The following is a 17599-nucleotide window of genomic DNA, read 5'->3' on the forward strand; positions in this document are numbered from 1 at the left end:
ACAAAGCTTTAGCTGTGGGAAATCAGTACAGAATAACTGTATTTACAAAATTTGTTAACACAAAGTGCCTATAAGACCCTATGTCGTACAGGTACGTCCACAAAAGTTGTGGCTAGATTACCCTTAGGACGTACCTGTAGGCCATGCGTTTTTCACAGAGGCAGGCATGGACATCAGGCTGCCTTTTGAAAATATAGTTTAGGTGTTTTAACTTGTAAGTGCATATTCTTTACAAAAGGTTTCAATTTTATTATCAATTTCACGCTATCATATTGTTCAGGCATCACTAAGGATAATGCAAAATATTGTTTAAAAGCATGCTATTTTGGCTCAGGGTTTTTTAAGTGTGTTGATTTCAGAAAAGTATTGTGATCTCTGTGAAGGGCGTTGTTAAAGGTTTGTCATTTGTTATAACACACAGTGTGATTACATTGAGTGTTGCTAAGAGAGACGTCTAAGAGGGTTTCATGCATGGAACTTCTGAATCACAGCTGAGCCCTGGTCCTGCTGCATATCTTCCTTTATCCAGTCTGAATTAAACTTCTAACTCACACTTATAAATGTATGGTTTTATATACTTATATATATATATATATAGAAGCATTATTAAACAATCATCTACAGACACCAGACAAGCCAGAAGGCTTGGTTTTCCCTCAGAAATCTCATGATGCTGCCACAACCACAGAGGATTCTGGGTAGGCGCATGCAAATAAGATCAACAATGATCACCTTTTGCCTCTATATCCACTGTATATGTATATTTGACATAGAGTATGTTCGTAGTTTAAGATTAGTAATTTATGAAACCAATGGATTGGGCTTGTATTCCAAACCCATGTCAAATTACTGTGAGCCAGTCTAAACATATTGAGGGTCATGGCCAGCAGTGGCTAATGTGTTGCTCCAAACGTTAAAAAAAACTCAGTTTTTCTAAAGCCAGGTAAAGTCCAGTTTTTCCCTGGACAGTCACTGTTTTCAGGCGCTGCCACTCTGTCCCGGGTAGCGGTGAGTTGGGGAAATGGGCTGATCTCCACTGATCAAAGCTCCCATGTGGCCTCCTCAACGCTCTGAAGGTGAGCGCTGCGAGGAGATCCACTTCCAGTATGTACTGATGCTTTTTTCAACACATCATGTATCAGCTTCATGTCAAAAGAACTCCTAGCCAAGTAGATTTATAGCATTCTGTTTCCATTCAACAAAATATATTTCTTCATAACCCAAGTGCTTTTCTCTGCTAAGGTATTTCTTCCTATAATAACTTGTCCTTACACCTTTTAAAGATGTGCAAAGAAACCTGAATCTCAATTATCCAATTACGTTGGGAACACACACATATTAAGGCAGATTGGACATTTTATTATTTTTTTCCTAGAGGCGATCAAAAAAGGCATTTTTCACACATAATAGGAAAAGACAAGAGAACACTGCAGCGCCAAGAACTTTGTCCAACAAAGACTTCGTTACAGCCTCACAAATTAATTTCTACCGCAGGTTACGAATGAACCTCCAAAAGGTCTCCGTGCTAATATCCGACGTGCGTTCACTGAAATTACTCCAACATTCTTTGAAGAACATCTTCTTGGAAGGACGTGGAGAAAAGTTATTTTTGGGATTTGCTTTTTCCATGCCATCGTTCAGGTAACAATAATTTATTTATCGTTCGATTTATTCTATATAATTTTAACATACTGACATAGGTGTGTGTGATGTATGTTATTTAAGTAAGAATCAGAGGATTACTTAGTCAGTGGATTACATATTTTGTACAAATGGAAACCTAAACAGAATGTAAGGCTGCATTATTGAGTGGTAAACAATGTAGCCTAGAATTTTGTTTAGGTTCTCCCTAATAAAGTCTTATTTTGCGTTGATGACTGCTCAAAACTGATTTTTTTGTAGGATTTTACTTGGTACATGTTTTGACCCCTTGTTGTTATGTTGGTTTTTATTAGGAAAGGAAAAAGTTTGGACCGCTTGGGTGGAACATCTGCTACGAATTTAGTGACAGTGACAGAGAGTGTGCCTTGCTCAATTTAAACTTGTATTGTCAGGATGGGAAGATACCATGGGATGCACTTACCTACATTACAGGTATCGTATTAATATCGTATTGGTTAGGTTTACAAACGTATGTCATATTTATAAGAGGCACACTTAGGCCAAAATTGCAAAAAGAGGTGCATCCAGCAGTATTATACAGTTGGTGGCTGAGCCATGTTATTTTGCCAGAGAATTGCTATTGATAAACGTGGTCCTTTTTAAGCCGTGTGGGGACTAAATAAAGTTTCGTTTTTAATGTAAGTCTAACATTAAACCATGTGTGTTAGGTTAGTAAATGCAACTGATATCACTGTAAGAGCTTTGAGAACTCCAAAGCATGGAGCCATATCATTTAATATATTGTCGGTTCCCATCTTATCTGCCCTGTCCTCTTCTGACGGCTTATCACAGCACACATGCCATTGGTATGAGAATTGGATGTCTCTGTTACGGAATCAGGCACCGCAGGTGATGGACCCACAATGCAGAAATGGCGAGCAAATCCAATAAACAAGCCGGGATCGAGGCAGGCAGCACAGGAGCAAAGTCAAACAACAATAGCCAAGGTCGGGACGGGCAGCGCAGGATCGTAGTCAAAGAACAATAGCCAAGGTCGGGACGGGCAGCGCAGGAACGTAGTCAAGGAACAATAGCCAAGGTCTGGTACACAAGAATAGCAATCAAAAGGCACAAGCGAAACAAACACCCCGAGAACAATGATTTGGACTCGTTGAACGGGCAAGGAAACACAGGACCAGGAAGTTTAAATAGGGCCAATGGCGGGAAAGCAGGTACGATGACGTCATCGCGGCCGGCCCAAGAGAAGCGTCGTCGCGATGACAACGAACAAACACATACCCTATTGCCTGTGGTACCTCCGCGAATGACGCGGAAGCGCCACACAGGCAGGGGAGGAAGAGACAGCAACCGTGGACAGGCAGCGGCGATCGAACACTCGATCGCCACCGACATGTCCGCGGCGGCTAACCACACTCTCCTCTCTGCCTGTGCTGCCGCCGCGAGCGACACGGCAGCGCCGCACAGGCAGAAGAGGTACTGGTCGGGCGCCGCGAGCATGTAGCGGCGGATCGTCTCTTCGATCGCCGCTGACATGTAGCGGCAGCCCGATCAGGACTGACAGTGGCAGGAAGGCGTGCCTGCCCGATACACATGCCCCCTCGTGTGCGCGCCGCACGCACGGCAACACACGAGGACGGGCGCGAAGGACGCCGAGGGACCCCAGCCGGCCGGGTAGGTACGACAGTCTCCTAAACCAACATGGACACCCACACGTTGTCAGATCATTTTTATATATTAAATACTGTCACTGCATTCTACAAAACAATCACCATAAAAAATTACAGATGTCATGTGCATGCTTTGTCTCAAATGTTAGTAAGATTTTAACCATTTGTTGTTTCCTTACCCTATAAAGGTAGTATTAATGTCCCTGCAGAAAGCAAGCCTTTTAGTATTAGTGAAAAGTGTGTTTTTTTGTGCTGCTGTGTGATAGAAAATGTTACATATGTACAATGATGTCTCGCAGGCGAAATAACATATGGAGGAAGGGTAACGGATGCCTGGGACCAGAGGTGTTTGAGAACGATCCTTCGAAGGTTCTTTTCTCCAGAGACCCTTGAAGAGAATTATCGCTATTCAAGCTCAGGTAATGGCATTCCTATGATAAAAGAACACTGCATTAACAGTTGTTATTAAAGACAGCAATCGCAGAGCTACTAAAACCTTGTGATTCAGGTATTAGGGAATCATAGGGTTATATGCTTTGCGCAAGAAAAGAAAAAGATTTGTTCCAGTTTATTAACCAGACATTTTTGTGTTTAATGGCTATATAAAAATTATGTTTGACTTACTGCGCCATAGGATTTAATCTGTATGAGCAGAACCCGTTTACTAGGTTTTTAACACCTAAAAGTACAATAGTGGTTTTGTTGTGATAACCACCTAGGCTTTTATATCTATATTTGATGCTGAAATATGCTTTTAGGGTCCAGATTGCGGAGATTTACCTTCCACGGACACTGTCCTCACTGTGCAGGGCCTTTTAATGCAGTCTATACTGTAAATTGTCCAGCTTGGGAGAGGAAAGAGGCCTGGCGAGCAGCGCCAGATTGGGGGTCCTGTTTGATTAATCTGTCAAACAGGGCCCCCAGGCGATCTTTCTCCTGGTTTTGTGGCGAAGACCGCTGGCCTTCCGGGACCTGCAGGCCTATGTGAAAACACCTCACTGCTAAGGCATATACTGGCATCGGTCGTGAAGGGGTTAACTGAGAAAGTGGTAAGATAAAAAGGGAGAAACAAACTAAAAAGTAAATAAAGGTGGAGTTCAAAAAAGGGAGGACGTGTTAAACGAAAGCGAAAATAGTTGGTTTGAAAAGGGGAGAGAGAGAGACAAAACAGGTTAAAACACAGAATGAAGAAGGAAGAGAAATGAATACATAAAGCAGCATTAAAGAGGCGCAGTGCCTTATAATGCATAGTCTTCCATAGTATAAATGCTCTGGCTGGGGTATTCCGCCCTCCAGGTTTGCAGCAGCAGAGTTTTTATCCTAGGCCAGAATAAATCGCTGAATACATCATATATCTCAAGTGATACTGGCATAATGGCATTGTATAAACAAGAAATATCCCGTTTAATTCTCAGATAAATACTAATGTGTCCATTCCCCCCAAAAATGCAAAGAATATATATATATAGAATCTCTTGTTTTGCATTTCACAACTCTGCTGTATAAATGTAGGGCATTTACTCGATCAGTATAAATAATGGATTGTGAATGACTAAGAATTTTGAGTTTATTTGCCTCAAGAAGGCATTTTAGGCTTACTCACTAAGTCATTTGGAGTTTGTAGCTCGTCAGGGGTTTAATAATTCAGTATACAATTTAATGTGTGTTATTACCACTTATGGAAGCAAACTTGAGGTTTACCAGACTGTTATCTGCTAAAGTAGCACTAAACTTTTCCCTAGAGGATGGAACCAAGCAGTAAAACTTATAGTTTTACTCACATGGTGTGAAACTTAGAATTAGTTGACACAAATTTTCTAATACAGCCAGCCATATTCAATATGTAATTAATTAATTTACATGAGCTACTCAGATTTTTCCGAGAAATAGGCTTAGTGGCAGGCGGGCTGGGCCAGAGGGCAGGGTGGCAAAACTTTATAGGCCCAGGAAGCAATAAGAGGAAAAGTAAAGGTTTTGTGTTTTTTACCTTTTTTCAATCTGCATATTTTATTAAAAAGGATTAGTGGCACTAAATTGTGGCTTCAGACATCCCGTGTATGATGACTTTTTGTAGTGTATTGATGTACTCCCAATCCCATGAATCCCAATCCCATAAAATTCTATACTATCTGCCTCGCACAGTACACATGGATGCCGAGGAGTTAAGATTTTGTCTATTCTGTCTATTTTATTTATTTCCATGAAAAGGCCCACCAAAATCCTCAGCACCAGGCCCAAGATGCTCTTAATCAGGCCCTGCCAAAAGTGTTAAATATAGAATTAAATTATAGATCCTTTCTATGATGTATTGCTGTCACTTACATACATATATTGTTAGTTTGTAAAAAAATAAAAAAATAAAATAAAAATACAAACAGCCAGCAATAAATAAATAATTATTTTATTTAGAATGCTTCCAACATTTACAGTAATATATACTTTTTAGTTAAACAATACAATATATACACATGTAATCATTATATATATATATATATATATATACCGTATTGGCTCGGATATAGGCCGCCCCTGTATATAGGCCGCACCCTAAAGGTTTGGTGCTTTTTTAAAGAAAACGTTTTTTTCTTTAAAAAAGCACCAAAAAAACATGCTGCCACTCTGTCTCCCCCCCCAGAGATATGCTGCCACTGTCCCCCCCCGAGATATGCTGCCACTCCCCCCCCGAGATATGCCACTGTCCTCCCCCCCTGAGATATGCTGCCACTGTCCTCCCCCCCGAGATATGCTGCCACTGTCCTCCTCCTCCCCCCCCGAGATATGCTGCCACTCTGCCCCCCCCCCCCCCCGATTTACCAGAGCACACTCCCGGGTGTCTTGCGGGGCCGGCAGGGGACATTACGCAATACGCGTATACAACTTCCGGTGCCGGCACTCAGCGGATGTGCCGGCACCGGAAGTTGTATACGCGTATTGCTTAGATGTCCCCCGCCGGCCCCGCAAGACACCCGGGAGTGTGCTCTGGTAAGTCTGGGGGGCAGAGGTAAAACGCATCGTGCGGACGATGCGGGTAAACAACCTCCGCAGCCGGTGACCGTCCGCACGATGCGCTTAGACAACCTCCCGTGCCGGCACCCCCCCCCCGTGGAAAGTGCTGGCAGGTGAGGCTGTCTGAGCGTATCAGAGAGTAGGATACTGTGGGGGATCTGTATCCTAACCCTGCTGCCTGCCCGGCACCCCGGACTGCATGTCCCGGGCGTTGGGCGCTAGACCCCGAATATAGGCCGCACCCCCACTTTAAGTCTCTAAAGACTTAAAGTGGGGGAAAAAAGTGTGGCCTATATTCGAGCCAATACGGTATTATGAATGTAAATTATACATAGTATCATATGGTTTCAATCATAAACACAAATGATGAATGGACAGGATACTTGTTACAGTGTAGTGGTTAAAATGTAGCACAGCAATGGTTAATGAAGAAGATCAATCAGTTTGGTGCCAATGAACGAGTGACACCTAATAAAGACGCTGGCAACACAAAGAGTTTGAATTCTTCCGGGAAGAGTCATCAGGTATTTGCATCTGATAAAGCCGGCACCTATACTGGCGAAAAGCACCAATATACGTACTTTATATAGGGATCTAGGATCCGCAGATGGGGCATTTAGCTATAAGACCTCCTATTTTTCCTCCTCGATTCTCTTTGTACACGGAGCCTGGGGAGGGAAGCTTACTGGAGGACCTGTGATTCTCGGCTACTGCATGCGATTATTTTTTTAAAGTTACGTTTTAGAAATCACACTTTCTGCCTGCTATCAGTTCAGTTTCTTGGTTAACCCCTTGTATAACTCCGTGGACAAGTTGTTGCTATCATGGGTTTGAGTCTTTACAGCGGGAAAGATAGGCAGACGGGTCCGAATGGGTCTGATCTGCGGGCAGATTCTATGTAAGAAATGCCCCTGGGTTTTTATATTAAATGTATTTTCTGTGAATAATTCCCGAGTAATAATGTAGCGGATCACATGTAACGGATTCCTGCTCCCCCTGCGAGCCACAGCAGTAAGCTGCAGGCTCGCGTTAGGGGGCCATCGGTCGGGCCGCATAGACATCTGCAATGTTGGCCCCCTGACGAGGGAAATCTGCAAGAGAGGAAAGGGGAGGGTGCGGGAAAGTGAGTGTTTAGGGCAGAAATGGGACAGGCAGGCTGATTCTGGGGAGGGGCAGAGGTGGCACAGGCAGATTGATTTGGGGGTAGTGGTAGCACAGGCAGGCTGCTAAAGGAGCAGAGTTGGCACAGGCAGGCTGTTTCATGGGGCAGAAGTAGCACACCAATGCCTAGCTTAGTGTATAGGGATAGGAGTTATGCCGTACAATATCTATTCTGTAAATGTTATTAATTTAAACTTTAATTTATTTAGCAGTTAATACTGTTTTTAGATTCCTATTTTTTTTACAGTTGACATACAGTTTACAAATTTGTGAAAATTGGTTATATTTGAGCAAATACGGTAAACGATCACACCAGGGTTGGATACTCCATTCGGCAGCCTCAAAATATGCCTAGAGCACTAACTCTAGCATATCTCCCTGGTTTTTATGGAGATCATGGGACAGTTAGAGAGATCCTCTGATTACAGCAAAGCCCTCAGATGAAGCTCCTTTGTGGCCACCTTGTGGTGCTATGAGGCTGCCCTAAAAGACCCAAATTAAACGTAGTGAATGAGGTTTTAGTATTTTTTATTATATCAAAAGCTGGCAATAGGTCGCTAGACCTGCAAACATTTATAACAACCATGGAGATAAATGTATTATGGAGCAGTTGGTTAGATGCCACGTACTGACCTAATAATAATATATTAGGAAAGAAGGAATTTCTGAATTTAAATGATCTTCTGCCATGAGACAAACAGGACAGGCATTCTGTTTTTTGTTTTTGTGAATATGTATCGGCCTGTTGAGCATTGTAGACTCTATATTATTGGACCTCTAGTTTGGGTATTTGCCTGGTGCCAGATGGCCAGTCCTGGGGTAGATAGGGGACCTTTATGATGTCTCTGTGACTTAACTATCATGATGAAGGGCCAGCTCAGCTCCTGTTACAAGAGAAGCTCACTGGGGTTGGCTCTTCATAATACGCATGGACCCTTAATAACACTGTCTTCAAACAAAGATTCCATTTTCTCTTTTTTTTCAGCTATTAATAGAAATGACTCTTTTTGGGGTTTTTAACATTTTATTAAGCTAGAACTATAAGCTAAGGTGTGTCCTGAATTACACACATAAACAGGAGGGGTTATTTCCTCCATCAGTCCCGTGCTGTATTTCGCTCCTCTCCCCACCATCAGTCCCGATCTGTCTCCAGTTTCTCTCCCCATCATCAGTGCCGGGCTGTCTTCTGCTCCTGTCCCCACCATCAGTCCCGGGCTGTCTTCAGTTTCTCTCCCCACCATCAGTCCCGGGCTGTCTTCTGCTCCTGTCCCCACCATCAGTCCCGGTCTGTCTTCCACTCCTCCCCCTTCCATCACTCCCGGGCTGTCTTTAGCTTCTCTCCCCACCATCAGTCCCGGTCTTCCTTCAGTTCCTCTCCCAGTCGCCTTCAGCCTTCAGGTGTGCAAAGGTCTGAGCGTGATACGCAGGGTCGGTGTTAATGCGCAGCATGTGGGCGCTCAATTCTCCAGCAATAGCCAGGCATCTGCTCCAAAAGTCTTCCCTCCGGCTGCCTGCAAGAAGGAGCCTGGCAGGGTATGAGGTCTTGGCACCCGTGTATGAGAAGGACACATACAGACAGCTCATCAGCGCTGCCCGTAACTGCCGCTTGCTGATCAGGTAGGGGGAGATGGCCTCTCTACACACCAGGTGCAGGAAGATGACATTAGCCGCTGTCAGGAATCGCTCTGTCTGCCATCCTTGGAGGTAGAGGGCTCGGTCCACACCGAGAATCCAGCGCACGGGGTCCTTTTCACTATAGGACACCTCCGACCAAAGATTTAACCAAAGATTAAATTCTCCCTTTTAAGATATTAATATAAATGACTATGAGTTTCTACTTATTTATTAAGCTATAACTAAAAGGTAAAATGTGTCGGGAATTAGACACACCAAGAGGAGGCGTAATTTCCTCAATCTGTCCTGGTCTCACTCTTCTCATTCAATAAAGTGAATTGAAGACAATGCAATGTAAAGTAATATCAGATATATCATCAGTCCTATCTTAAATAAATGCCTGTGTTATACTGGGTGCACTTATGTTGTTCGTGTAATTCAAGATTGAGCAACTTTTTTTTCTTCTTTAAGAAAAATCATCTCTCAACTAGTATTATGGTCAGTATTTAGGCTGCAAACTAACAAGCTATGTTTTTAATCCTTAATAGGCATATATTTCAGTCCAGATGCTGACAGCCTGCAATACTACAAAGAATATATTGAAAATCTGCCCTTGACTGATGACCCAGAAATTTTCGGAATGCATGAAAATGCCAATTTAGCTTTCCAGGTTTGTCAGCTTTTGGATGCTTACGCTCTTATAATTGTATCAAGTTCATCAATTCAGGGACCAAATAATGATTTTATCATTATAGTTGGTTAAACATGGATAATAAGCAAGAAGTGGCGTTTTCAGCTTTTCCCTTAATTAGTAGCTGATATTGTTTGTTTATATAAAACAAAGTCAAGAATGTTATTGCTGCTGCTTGGTTTCCTGCAATATGAAAACTAGCTTATTACATTATTCCAAACGTTTGGCAAGAAAATGCCACTGCATTTCCAACTAGCTTTAAAGACACTATAAAAGGGAGACAGGATATTCTTCCCTGTCCCATGCAGCATTTAACTCAAGTGCCAACTAAGTATGTGGTGTTTTTCAGCGCAAGGAAACCAGCACTTTAATCAATACTATCTTGGATGTCCAACCAAGGTCAGCTGCCCGGGGAGCAGGAAAAAGTAATGACGAAATTGTGAGCGAACTGGCAACCTCAATCCTTTCCAAGCTTCCAGGTAACTCGGCACATATGGTTATGTCAATTCTTTCTTGGTATTTAAGTTATAGATGAGAAGTCCATTGCTAATGAATGTAATCTGTTTGGATATTAATTGAAAAATTTACTAATTGGATGTATTATTCCCCGGAATTCTCTAATTTGTTATACTGTTATCATGTTGTGATGTAATACAACAATTCCATCCAGGTGCATATTTTGGCCTAGGACTTCTATCTTAACAGCTGCTTTTCCCAGAAGCAGGAAGCATACCACGGTATGCTTCTTCCACATGCTCATTAGAACTCATGTTGAGATCAATGGGCGTAGCAGTAACCAATCACGTTTGATAGCATACGTGCAATTGGCTTCTGCTTAAGTGACTTTTTGTCACACATTAGTAATACCCTAGTGCTGCGCAAGCGATGATGAATCAGAGGCATCTTTACACTTTGTGGTCTCTTCTTTCTACTTTTGCACACCAGCCTTTATTCCCACATTACAAATCCAGGCAATCCGGTTAATAATCATTCTCTGTCATCTTAATTTTATAGATAAGATGGATATGGAAGCTGCGTCTGAATTGTTGTTTACTAAGGACTCCAAAGGACGTGTTAACTCTCTAACCACTGTGCTTGGACAGGAAGTAGACAGATTTAATAATCTCCTCAAAGTTCTTAAAGTAAGTTACCATGGCGCTGTGATGTGATTCTGTTTTTCAATGGAAACATTGCGGAAGAAAAGAAAACAATGGCCAAGAAATATCTTACACGTGTAATCCTCATAGTATAACATACAATTTCCAGTTGATATATGATTAGATTTATGAATAGCTTGACCTGAGAAGCAGTTCTCATGTATGCCAATCACAGGGCAGGAAAGAACACCGACTGAAATTAACAGGAGCGTCTGCACATATGTGTTCGGGGGTCTCTGTGTGTCAACAGGAGTCGGATTTGGCCATTCAGATTAATAGCCTCTTACCAGGACTTAATTTCCTTGACCAGTATTGAATTTCAGAATACTGTATAAATATATTGAAATGTTTTATTTAAAGATTATAGCCGTTCATATAAATCGTAAGCGGACGTATTTATAAAGTTATGATTCCACAGCCATCTATCTCTCTATCTATGCTACATTGAACTTGAGTAATCCAGGCAGCGAGGCTCACCACATGCTAAATATGACATGTTCATTTTCTCCTTTAGACCTCTCTAGAGACGCTTAATAAAGCCATAGCGGGTTTTGTGGTAATGTCTGAGGAAATGGAGAAAATCTACAAGAGCTTCCTCAATAATCAAGTGCCTTCATTATGGGCTGACGCTGCATATCCATCTTTGAAACCCCTGGGATCCTGGGTAAAAGATCTTGTGCTGAGGACAGCATTTATAGATGTAAGTGTTTCCTCTGTGTGTCATTATCTTATCAAAAAATAACTTTATCTCCCATGAGAATTTTTTTATCATGTATATATTTCAAAGATTTTATTGTTTTGTCAAAATATAAAGCTATTTATGTTCACTTTCAATTACTTTGGTATTAGGAATACATTAAAAAGTATAAATTGTGATCAAATCCTGCATGACAATGTCACAGTTTAATTAAAAAATCAAAAGCACAAGAAATAATTTAATCAAGAAATACATAGGTTCAGTTTAATAAATGCACATTTTAACAAAAAAACTGTGCAATTGAAGTGAGAAAGATGACCCATTACTTTCATCTAGAATGTATGCAATCTGAATTAAATTGTTTATCACAGGTACCATGAATATATAGCTCTGTGCTAGGAAAAAATGTGAGCTTTTTTATATATATATATATATATATATATATATATATATATATATAGTATTGGGAATATGAAGCGTTATTATAATGCTAGATGTATTTTTTTTGGTTATTTTTATGTTCTCTGTTTTAGGCTTGGATTCGAATAGGGCAACCGAAATCTTTTTGGATCTCTGGTTTCTTTTTCCCCCAAGGTTTTCTGACAGGTAAACATCTAAAAATTATTTCTCTGTCTCTCTAAAAAAGTTTCATGTCCATCTCAATTTTTAAAAAGCAATTATTTTGATACACATTTAAATTTTTTAGGATAGGGACATGTGAAACGTGTAATCAGGCATCTTGCAATGCTCATCGCTGAGCCGTTGGTTTTGGATCTGTCACTTCCAAAGTCAAATTCAATTACATCTACATCCACTTAAAATAACATATGCTGTCTGAAGGATCTGCTCTGTCTTATAAATCAAAAAGCGACATAACACAACAATAGAGCAAAAAGAGTAATGGAATCATATGATTCCTACAGACTCTACAAACTGTCTCTAAATTATATATATATATATATATTTGCTTATACTGTTTACTTAATTATTCCTATTAGGAACCCTACAGAACCATGCTCGGAAATATAACTTGCCAATAGATGAGCTTAGCTTTCACTACAACGTTCTGCCATACTGCAGAGATCAAGCAGCTGTAATAGAAGCTTTGAAGACTATGAAGTTTGGTGAAGAATTACCAATGGATTCACAGGTACAAATTAAATTTGCCTTTAAAAATCACATCCTCACGCTGGAAAACTCTTAGCTGCCAATGGATAGATCAAAAGTATTGTAAAGGTTAAATCAGGAAGGGATGTAAGTGCTGCGCAAAACTTATTGTGGCCTGAGGAGCCCAATCGTAACGAACACCTGGGATGCAAAGACAGCTTATTTTCTAGAGTCATTGTAACAGATAATACCATATGACATTCTGTATCATTTCATTCTTCCTGTCTCGAATACTGAGAAGGATTACCTACGGGCTGTTGCTCGTGAATGTCTCTTGGCTAGCAATGTCTGGAACTGTGTATTGACCCACTCAATAAAACAGCTTCAGAACACCTGCTACCTGAAGATTAATTTACCTCTCTAGAAGAATACATGGTGCAAAACCAAAACAGTTTGAAGCTGTGCTTTTCTTTCTGAGAATTTTCTAATTTAATGTAGGAGTGCCGGGGAAATTCAAAAGTAGCTTTTACTCACTGGTACAAAAAGCATTTTATCTCACTTTTTTTGCAGTGGGACCAGATTTGTTTGGCTTCCAATAACTTCAAGAAAATATTAGCCACACAAAGCTCTAGACAGGTCTAAGATGTAGACAAGGAGGTCTGTTAGCTAAACATGTGAGTTGTCAGAAAATACCTGTTTGCAGCAGAAAACTCACACCAGTAGGACTAGGCAATCCACTCTTGTCAACTAGCATTTAAGCTTGCAGAAAGTCGCACTTGACTGCAGAAGAGTCCAGTTAATGTTAGTCGAAAAAAGAAAGCAACTGATGGATTTATTAACACTTAAGGTTGCTTGTGAGTTACAAATGCTTTAGATCGAGTTTAAGAATGTTAACCCCTCCTTCCTTCATCCCTGCCCGTTGGGTTGAGTGACATTAAAAATATAAAAATAAATGCCTCAACCTCTATATACACCAGGTAGAGGGATGAGGTCCATCCAGACACCCTTTGGGTACCATTAAGGGGGGCAGGGAAAATCACTGTGCAAAGTGTTGGGGAAAAATGTTTTTCACTTACCCGTTAGGTGTCATCCATTCCATTGTCAAGTGGAGCAATTATGCCTAATTGTTGTACCAAGATTGTAGAGCCATATTGAAAACTAAAATCAATACAGCTGGAAATGTGTGTTTTCAGTTTAGCCAGAGCTCTTTCAGTAACTGCCAGGTTTATGACTTTGACTTTGTTTATTTGCTTTACTGTTTTATATGGAACTGGTAGGTATTTATAAACTTAACTTCTGATTCTGCAGTTACCATCACCGGAAGATGGTGTGCTGGTACATGGGATGTACATGGACGCTAGTCGCTGGGACAATGAGGAGATGGTTATAGAAGATGCTTTACCAAGGCAAATGAATCCAATGTTCCCAGTTGTGCACTTTGAGCCGCGGCAGAACTATCACCCGAGTCCTGCGTTATATCAAGCACCGCTCTACAAGACTGGTGCTAGGGCTGGCACTTTGTCCACCACAGGTATTAAAAAATAAATACACCATAACTACTACTTTGCTTGTAGAAGAAGTGAACATAGCAAACTCAATAGCTATATGTTATGCGTAATCAAAAGATGACAAGATGCATTTAAAACCAAGTAGAACATACGTGCATTGTCCCACTGGGACAAGATTATTTGATGCATACAAATCTGCATTTGGTAAATAGAAAATGTATGAACATTAGGAGTTACATCCAACTTTGTTATTCAGTAAAGTAAACCATAAGTGGTAGAGGTTAATAAAGTGACGGGATTTAGAAATGTTTGGGATGGGTATATGTTTGTTTTGAACATATGACAAGACCGAGAACTAGATGGGATTTGAGGTTTTTGTAGACTAGATGGACCAAATGGTTCTTATCTACTGTCAGCTTCCATATATCGAGGCTCAATAATTGAAGTCAAATACTGGTTGATACTATAACAGCTTTGATTAGTCTTTGGATAGTATTTCACTACTGAATGACAGGTTTGATAAATCCCTGAACAGCTCCAGGAACTAAGAAAGTAATTTGCTGCTGAACTCAGGCAGACAAATCAATTATCTTCTGAGCTCTGTCAAAATTGGGCCAAAGTACAGTATACTGGGCTTAGATGTCTCTGTATTTTGGTTTTAAGCCACTTTTTAATGCCAGGACAATTCGGTGGCCTTTTCCAAATATTAGTACATGTTTAATTATCCTATTGTGCCTGGCCTGGTCGTGCAGGGGGGCCTGGCACGTGCGCTCTCATCTCTCATCCCTGCTTGGCCGCAGGGAAGCAAAGCCACTAAATACCAGCATCCTCAAACCCCCGGGCATAGGGCTAGGTCATTGCTGCAGGCCATCATTTCCCGGCACTCAGACATAGTGTGCGAGAACCTTGAAGGAGCATAAGAGCGGTGTGTGTGTGTGTGTGTGTGTGTACGTATGATGTGTGTGTATGTTACTGCATGTGTATGTTAGTGTGTGTGTAAGTATGTCAGTTCATATGTGTTTGTGTGTATGTCAGTATGTAATTTTTTGGTAATTAGGTTAGTTCATGTGTGCTTTAGCATGTGTGTGTATGTTACTGTATGTGTGTGTGTAAGTATGTTAGTATGTATGTACATATTACATATATTTATATAGCGCCAGCAGATTCCGTAGCGATGTAACAGCAGTAGAGTCAGTAGAATACTTTTAAATCACAAACTTGCACAAAAGGAAAAGAGGGCCCTGCTCTTGCGAGTTTGCAACCTAGTCATATGTTAGTTTGTGTGTAAGTATGATTGTTTAAGTACTTTTACTGTGTATGTAAGTATGTTAGTGTGTTTTACTGTGTGTAGGAGGAGGTTGGGGGTCCCAACCGTATGTCTTGCAGGGGGCCCTAGCATTTTTGTGCATTCCTGTGCACTGTTCTGCTGTGTCAGTATGTATAGGAAGTGTTAGGTCAATGTGTGTATAATATACATATATATAATATACATACAGACTCAAAGCTGAAACGTCTAAAAATATTTTTCCATTACAGCCACGTTGCATAAGATAGATTTTAAATTCACTTTTTGTTCTTTTCTCTTACCAGGACATTCTACTAATTTTGTCGTCACTGTGCTTTTACCATCAAAAAAACCCAGCGATTACTGGATATCCAAGGGGTCAGCCCTACTTTGCCAATTAAATGAATGAGCTCACCAGATGATGTACCAACAGGGCCAACCAAAAATCTGGTGTGAATACAAATATGGTTTGTTTTACTTTTAAGTATACATTTTAATTAAATAACTTATTTTGTTTTGTGTCATTTCTTGGTAAATTATTTTAAGCCATCTAGGAAGAACTGGAGATCTGCCTTTGGTCCATCCGTGTTGTAAGGGTGCACACTGGGGTGAACAAAATTGTCTGTTAAAAGGTATGACGCTACCTTTACATTTACATATTTTAACTTCAAGAACTGCCAAAAAGACGATATCGTACAATTGATGTGGGGTGTCTGTAAGTGAATAACATTGGCTCTTTAGCTTTATATGAGACTACTATTCATAGCATGGTCATGTGGGCTCACCATGATGGGGGTGTGTTCATGTTACACAAGTCAAAATTTAAACTAAGGCTAAGAAATGCACAGAGGAAACAGATATAGACAATGTCACTCAGTAGAGATAAAGTATCTATGATATATGAAATCAGACATGATCTATATAGGGCTTCACAACCTTGTAACCGTTAAGCTATATTCTGTGGTGGTGCAACAACTTCCCATGAGGATGAATCTATATGACTATATCATAGAAGCTATGAGAAGACGCCACCGAGAAGACAAAGGACTAAGCTAAGGTCTGCAGAAAAACAAGACATGTTCCGAGTGTAGAAAGGATCACGGGCTGACACAAGCAAACTCAAAGAAACCCAAAACTATAAATCACTCAAAAACGATCTCTTAATTGGTGCTTATGCTCATTAAACTTAACATCCCAATGTTTACAAACCTATTCTCTACAGCCATAAACATTTTGAATGCAAAATGCATAGATACAAAAAAGTCCATGAAGACAACAGCTTGCCATAGAATCCTTGCAGGATACTTGCCCTGAGCTTGTGACAAATGGTGCTTGAGTAAGGCAACTTTTAAACCACATGTTAGTGTCTTAGGATCTTAGGTTAGGATGTTGTAATTGCAATCAAGCAATGCATGGAATAGACAAAACTATACAACGTGAGCTCAGAACTGGACAGTAGGAACAGGAAGAGTGTTGACATTGCCAATGTTTGGTGGTGTGTAGCTAACATACAGATCCCCTCTAAGGTATGGTCCTGTTTCACCTGTTATGTTCATATCTCACTCTTTTTGCCTCACCTGACATCGGCCCTACTTTTTTCTTAAGAGTTCTTGAGATTGCAAATCTGATCCAAAGGGCAGGATTAGCCAATGGCAAAGGGCCCTCCACCACAAAACAAGGGACAGGGTTCCAGGCACACTGCTACTCAATGTGCCAGTAGCAAGGGGGGTCTCTCATTTCCCCAAACACCCCATTTATACTACCGAGCTGAACATCAGTATATGACATCACATTCTGGCCCTTAGTAGAAAGGATAGCACCTGCAGAGTTATTCTTTTACAACTTTAGTTTGTCACACGCTTACCAATATCCATACAATGTCACGTGTGTGACACCATAACATCTTATACCCCACTCCTTATGCTCATATGCATCACCCTAATTTTCTCAGACCATCCTAAGAGCAGACATATTTTAAACCAATAGTATGTTCAAATAATAATAATAATCTACTCAAACTAGATCAGAGGCAAACTAAACAGTCACCATCTGTTCCTTGTATTTGTCTGTAAGGTTTTGTTTT

The 17599-nt window shown here is 40.7% G+C and overlaps 1 protein-coding gene across 1 annotated transcript in view; it reads left to right on the top strand.

The window, feature by feature from the left end:
• Positions 1-15925, top strand: part of LOC149284299 (dynein axonemal heavy chain 6-like) — a 117668-nt gene extending 101743 nt beyond the window's left edge. The window contains exons 70-80 of the mRNA XM_089496884.1: positions 1495-1641; positions 1956-2094; positions 3590-3709; positions 9620-9741; positions 10112-10241; positions 10777-10904; positions 11434-11619; positions 12150-12222; positions 12615-12766; positions 14032-14254; positions 15822-15925. Of these exons, the coding sequence (XP_089353010.1) occupies positions 1495-1641; positions 1956-2094; positions 3590-3709; positions 9620-9741; positions 10112-10241; positions 10777-10904; positions 11434-11619; positions 12150-12222; positions 12615-12766; positions 14032-14254; positions 15822-15925 (1524 nt within the window). The remainder of the gene's footprint in view (positions 1-1494; positions 1642-1955; positions 2095-3589; positions 3710-9619; positions 9742-10111; positions 10242-10776; positions 10905-11433; positions 11620-12149; positions 12223-12614; positions 12767-14031; positions 14255-15821) is intronic.
• Positions 15926-17599: the final 1674 nt, after the last annotated feature.

This window comes from Sceloporus occidentalis, unplaced genomic scaffold (assembly GCF_023333645.1).
Source record: "Sceloporus occidentalis isolate IW3139 unplaced genomic scaffold, rSceOcc1.0.p SCAF_95, whole genome shotgun sequence".
Lineage (NCBI taxonomy): Eukaryota > Metazoa > Chordata > Lepidosauria > Squamata > Phrynosomatidae > Sceloporus > Sceloporus occidentalis.